We start from the raw sequence: 6,236 nt of genomic DNA on the forward strand, positions 1-6,236 counted from the left end.
ATTTTTCTTTTTCTTTTTTTTTTTTTTTTTAGATTTGGAAGTAAGCTCAAAGAGTTTGAGTACAAGTATAAGAATGAGAGAAGTAAGAAGTCACAAAAGGACCTGTCTAAAGCAGGTCCCAAGCAGCCCCTTTGGCAACCTGTGGAGGTCCTGAGGAGCCTGGTTGGCCAGTTTGGGTAAAAGAAGGCAGCTGGGAGGTCTCTAAAACTATTCCCTGCTGTGTGTCTGTCTGTGTGTGTGTGTTGGGGTTGGGGGATGGCCGCATTTACTGCAAGGTAGGTATTTTTTTATCTCTATTTTTCACATAAGGAAACTGAGGCTCACTGAGGTCAAAGTGATACAATTAATAAGAACTCAGCCAAGTCCTTTGATTTCAAATCTAGAAAGCTTTCTAGTCAAAAAATCCTTAAGTTTTTGAAACTCTTTCTGGTTTATAAAGCATTTTTAAAAAAGAATGATGAATAGATGCAAATGTTTGTCCTGACTTGCACAGTCTTTGCGAAGACAGCCAGCATGACATGGTAAAAAAGAAAACACAAGATTTGGAAGCCTTCTGCAAATTATAGCATCCTGTGAACATGTTTTTGTTGTTTCTCTTATTATGCATATTTTTACTGTGAAAATTTAAAGGGACACTTTTCGTTCTTTCTGTATCCTTATTCAGTGGCTATAAATTGTCTGCCACACAGTAGGAGCTCAGTCAATATTAATTGGCTGAATGAAGCCTCAGGGCTCTGTTCTGCCCTCCTTAAAGCAGGCTTCTCTGAGCCCAGCTGCTGACCAGTCTTTCCCTCCTTGAGAAGAGTGGGAATGTCTTTCCCTTCTGTGTTTGGCTCTTGACCCTCTGGGCAGCCCTGTCCTGTCTGCCCGGCCTCTCTCCATTCTGTTTGCCATAAGCCATCTTGGGTGCTCCGCTGTGGACCACAGATCCCACTGCCAACAGGAGGCTGGGCAGATGGATGCTGAATGGAACTCCCATAGTCCAGCTCCCTGGGTTGTTGGAGAAGAAATAGATGACTCAGTGCAGGCACCCAGAGCCCATGACACCAGGCATACTGGCAGCAGTGGCATGGCAGAGGAGGGTGGGGGCGGGGTCTTGGAGGGCTTGCTTCTGCAGCCCCACTCCCTTACTCCAGCCTGAAGGCCTAGACCTGCTTCCCGGGCATCAGAATCCTATGACCAGTCCTCTTAACTCCTGGGGATAAACGGATTGACTGGAGAGGAAGAGTGGCTCCCTCTGCCCTGCTAGACTGGACTCTTCCTACCGGATCCCAGGAAGAGAATGGCTGCAGCTCCAGGGCTCTATCTTGGCTTCTGGGGACACGGGTCCAGTCTGCTCTGGAGTCTAAGTATCTTACCTTGTTTGCATTATGTGAAGCTGTAATGCAGCCCGTGGCTCAGCCTCTGAATATGAAATTAGAGAGAGTGAGAAAGTAGGGGTCTTAGGTGAAGAGCCTACTTGCTCCCAGGAATGTGCCCAGTCTGTATCATGACACAATCCCACTTCCTCGCTCCAGCAGAGGCAGTTCTCTGGGTTAGGATGCTCTGGGTAGGCAGCCGGGTGGGATACATTTTAACATCAAAGAGACCTAGATTCACATCCCTCTCTACTGCTTCCTGGCTGTGTGCCCTTGAACCTCTCCGAACCAGTTTCCTCATATGGCAAAATGAGGGTAATAATATCTACTTGGAAGGCTGATGTGAGAGGGCAAAGGGTTTCTCTGTGGGGAGAGGTTTTAGTATAAAGGATTATGATGACGTGGCTCCCAGAAGGCAGAATGTGGGCGTGTGGGCTCTTTTGTCGAATATGCTTTAGATTCTGGGCAAATAGTTTTTGCAAGGGCCCTGGTGTATGTAAAAATTTGCATCACCCTAAATCAGAGTGCCAATCACCATCCTGGCATCTGAGCTTGTGTGAGCCTGTGAAAGAAATGCCACCCCAGACAGTGGGAGCAATCTGTTCACCAGACCACCATCCTGGCACTGGAGCCTGGCATAAAGCTTCAGGGTAATCCCATAGGTGTGAGTCCAGGACATCTGGTCAACCCTATGCTTGGAAGTTGAAGGGTGTGAAGAGAATTGGAGAATGAGCTCAAGAAGAAAATTGAAAGGGAACTTAGGAAATTGTGAGGAAGGTATACTAAAGTTCAGAACCCTGAGGCTCAGGTCTGGGACAGGAGACCTGCTGGCCCAGCTCCAAGGGCTGTAAAGCCAAGGCCAGATCTTTCTATGACTCAGTGCCAAGTTACATATTGGAGTTAACATGCAAGAAGGAGATTGAGACTTTTAGAGCAGGATGGAGACTTAAGGTGACTAAGCCCAGCTTCTTAGGGCCTAGACTAAGGACACAGGAGAGGAGAGGATCAGCGTTCCCCCACACCAGTTCATTTTTTAGTCTACCTGGAAGTGGAAGTTGTATGGTGGTACCTGGGGCTACAGTGCTGTGTCCACCAGGGTTGTGCGGACCTGGGCATGTTCCAAGGTTGAATACTGTGGGTGTATGGTTTGGGTTGCATAAAGTGGAACTGTGCAGTGACCTGCAGCCCAGGGGCATTATTCTGATGTTGACTCTCCTTTGATGTGTGACCAGACATTGGTTATTGGGTCTGAGGAAGGTGCGGGCCTCCTAACTTGAAGGGTGAGGAGGAGAGACAGAGTAGAGACTTCCTTCCTTGCTTTTAGGGGAATCCCAACTCCATTCCCTCATCCTGGGATCATGATGGGCTGAGCAAGATCCTCTCTCACGAAGGCAGTTCCTCAGTTCCTATGACAACCGCCCTCCTTGGGAATAGGGACTGGCCTCTGCACACAGGTCTAAGGGTCCTGCTGTTCCCACCCCAGCTGCCCCACAGGCTACTGGTCAATTCCTGATGACTCAGGGAGCTGAACCCCGAGGTAGGTGGACCTGTATATTTTCCTGGAGCAGTTCTCTGAGGCCCTGGTATATGTACTCCCCACACTCAGGATCCCCAGTGTTTGCACAAATTCATGGAGATGGGCCAAGAGAATGTTTCTGCTTGTCCACCGCTCAAGGGAGGGACTGAGGAACAAGGAGGCCAGGCAGGCATTGCCTCCCAGGCTGCACGGAAATGGGGGGACCCCCCCAGGAAGAGTGTGCTTGTCTGGAAATGTGCTGCCTGGATCCTCTGAAAGACAGACCCCTCGAGTTCCTCTCCCCCTTGTCCTCAGTTCTATCACATTCTCCTCATGTGGAAAGAGCACCTGGCTAGCAGGTAGGAGATATGGGTTCCAGCACTGACTGTTTACCATTCTGAGAGAGCTTAGGCAAGTCGCCATCTCCTGGTTTGTTCATCTACAACATAGAAATAGTAGTCAAGACCAGCAGATGGGAGATTTGGGTTCCAGCACTGACTGTTCATGGTTATGGGTGACCTTAGGCAAGTCGCCATCTCCTGGTTTGTTCTACAATGTGGAAATAATAGTCACGTCTGTTCTACTGGTTATTTCTAGATGCAGTGAGATAATGTAGGTGAAAGGGCTTTGGAAAATGTAAGCAATGCCATACAAGTGTATGGTACTATTATTAAAACAACTCTGAGCTCTTACTCATTGCTCCCAGCCATTATTGGCCTTTCAAGGTGCTTCCTCTTAGGAAGACCACAGCTAGCGCTTCTTCATCTTTAATGTGACCGTGAATCACCTGGGATCTTGTTAAAGTGTAGATTCTGCTTCAGCAGGTCTGAGGTGGGCTTGGAGTCTGCATTTCCTTGCTTCCACGTGATGACGATATTGCTGGTCTTGGGCACCACAGGTGAGGCGCAAGGACCTGAACTCGCCCTCACAGGAAAGGAGAATAGAATCTTTCTACAGTCAGTTGAAAAAGAAACAGCCTGAGAAAATACAGCAGAAGTATCAGTTTATTAAAATAGTTTCCAATCAAAGATGGTCTGTGGTCACAAATGATATATTTTGGTCTCTGGAAAGACAGAGAGCAAGAGGTGGGAGGAGGAGAGAGAGACAGAGAGACCTGGGAGACGCGGGGCCAAGAAGCCTTGGAGATATCACTTCCTGGACTTCTCTGCAGAGCAGCCACCGTTGGTCTTGCTAAGAGAGTCTGTGCTGCCCATTCTTGAGCCCACGCTGTTGAGGATTTTCTCAATTTCTCCTGGGATGCTCTGCTTTTCCTCGTTCTCAGTCTCCCGATGGTAGAAGTAGTTAAAGTTGGAGACAATAACAGGCACAGGGAGGGCAATGGTGAGGACCCCTGCGATGGCACACAGAGTACCCACGATTTTCCCCCCTGGGGTGGTCGGGCACATGTCCCCATAGCCCACAGTTGTCATGGTGACCACCGCCCACCAGAAGCCATCAGGAATGCTGGAGAAATGGGACTCTGGCTCATCCACCTCGGCAAAGTAGACGGCGCTGGAGAAGAGGATGACGCCGATGAAGAGGAAGAAGATGAGCAGCCCCAGCTCCCGCATGGAAGCCTTCAGCGTCTGCCCCAGGATCTGCAGCCCCTTGGAGTGGCGGGAGAGCTTGAAGATGCGGAAGACCCTCACCAGGCGGATGATCCTCAGGATGGCCAGGGACATGTTCTGCTGGGCACTTGGCTCTGTCTCCTGGACCAGCTCCGTGATGAGGGTTGCGAAGTAGGGGATGATGGAGATGATGTCGATGACGTTCATGATGTTCCTGAAGAAGTCAGCCTTGCTGGGGCAGACCATGAACCGGAGCACCAGCTCGAAGGTGAACCACACGATGCAGGTGGACTCCACCATGAAGAAAGGGTCAGTGAACAAGGTGTGGGAGAGGACTGTTTTGCTCATGTTGAGGCTGGGGTCTCTCACCACCTTCAGCTCCCTATCCTCTCGGAACTCAGGAAGGGTCTCCAGGCAGAAGATGGTGATGGAGATGATCACGACCAGGACGGAGACTACGGCCACACCACGGGCAGCACTGGAGCTCTCGGGGTACTCGAAGAGGAGCCAGAACTGCCGGTGGACGTCATTGGTGGGGAGCAGTGTCTCAGGATCTTTGATGAAGCCTTCGTCCTCTCGGAACTGGTCCATGGCCTCACTGCCCAGCTCGTAGAAGGAGATCTCGTCTGCAAAGACGTCGATAGGAACGTTGGCCGGGCGCCGAATCTTCCCACCAGATTGGTAATAGTACAGGATCCCATCAAAGCTAGGCCGGTTCCTGTCAAAGAAGTACTCATTTCTCATGGAGTCAAAGAACTGCATCCTTTTCTCCCGATCTCCCAGGAGGGTCTCTGGGAACTGACTGAGGGTTCTGAGCTGGGTCTCGAACCTCAGGCCAGCAATGTTGATGATCACCCGCTGGTTTCCTTCATTTAAGACCACCGTCTCAGGCCCTGGGGAATCAAAGTAGTCTCCTGGGAGCTTGGAGAAGACCGTCTCATGGCTGGTGCTGTCGTTGATGAGGGTCTTCCAGTTGGAGAAGGAGCTCCTCCCAGGCCGGCCTTTTGGGGTGGTTGGGTCAAAGACTGTGGCATAGCCTGGCTCTTCCTGGATTTCGTCTGAGTTATCAAAGTTGACCAGAGCAACCTCCATTTCTTTCCAGCCACACACATCCATCCTAGGGTGTCAGGGAAACAGCATGAAGACCCTCAGTCTTCCCTGCCTGCTGTGAGCTGTGGAGAGGAAGAAGGGCATCATGCAAGAGCTAGTATAGGATTCAGCTGGTTCTTGATCCAGCTTGCAGTGAGGTTTACCAATAGGTTAGAAAATGGTTTATTTTTTAGCTCAGGATGGAACCTTGTGGTTATTTTGGCAACATTTTTCTTGAAACCAATTTGCATCCTTGGAGTCTGCACACTAATAATGAGAGAAGAAATTGGAAAGACAGAGCTGGACTGAGAGGGGAAAACTTCTCCACCCAGAGTCTCCATACGCATAACAGCAACTTTGGAAGCCAACAAAAGTGAAAGTGTTAGTTGCTCAGTCTTGTCTGACTCTGAAACTCCATGGGTTGTAGCCTGCCAGGCTCCTCTGTCCATGGAATTCTCCAGGCAAGAATACTGGAGTGGGTTGCCATTTCCTTCTCCAGGGGATCTTTCCAACCCAAAGATCGAACCCAGGTCTCCTACATTATAGGTAGATACTTTACCTTTGGTCTGAACCACCAGGGAAGCCCATTGAGCCTAAGTCTAAGATGTATTTTATTTTACTTTTTAATTTTATTGAAGTATAGTTGATTTAAATGTGTTCATTTCTGCTGTACGGCAAAATGACTCAGTTTTTTATATATATTCT

General features: G+C 49.4%; 1 protein-coding gene across 1 annotated transcript; it reads right to left on the reverse strand.

Annotated features, from left to right (window-relative positions):
* Positions 1-4,022: 4,022 nt before the first annotated feature.
* KCNA10 (potassium voltage-gated channel subfamily A member 10) lies at positions 4,023-5,558 on the reverse strand. The gene has a single exon (XM_069571019.1). The coding sequence runs from the start codon at positions 5,556-5,558 to the stop codon at positions 4,023-4,025; it is 1,536 nt and encodes a 511-aa protein (XP_069427120.1).
* Positions 5,559-6,236: the final 678 nt, after the last annotated feature.

The sequence above is a fragment of the Ovis canadensis genome, chromosome 1 (genome assembly GCF_042477335.2).
Source record: "Ovis canadensis isolate MfBH-ARS-UI-01 breed Bighorn chromosome 1, ARS-UI_OviCan_v2, whole genome shotgun sequence".
NCBI lineage: Eukaryota > Metazoa > Chordata > Mammalia > Artiodactyla > Bovidae > Ovis > Ovis canadensis.

Coding starts and splice junctions, on each gene's coding strand:
- KCNA10 (XM_069571019.1), bottom strand. CDS start 5,558: ATGGATGTGTGTGGCTGGAAAGAAATGGAGGTTGCTCTGGTCAACTTT.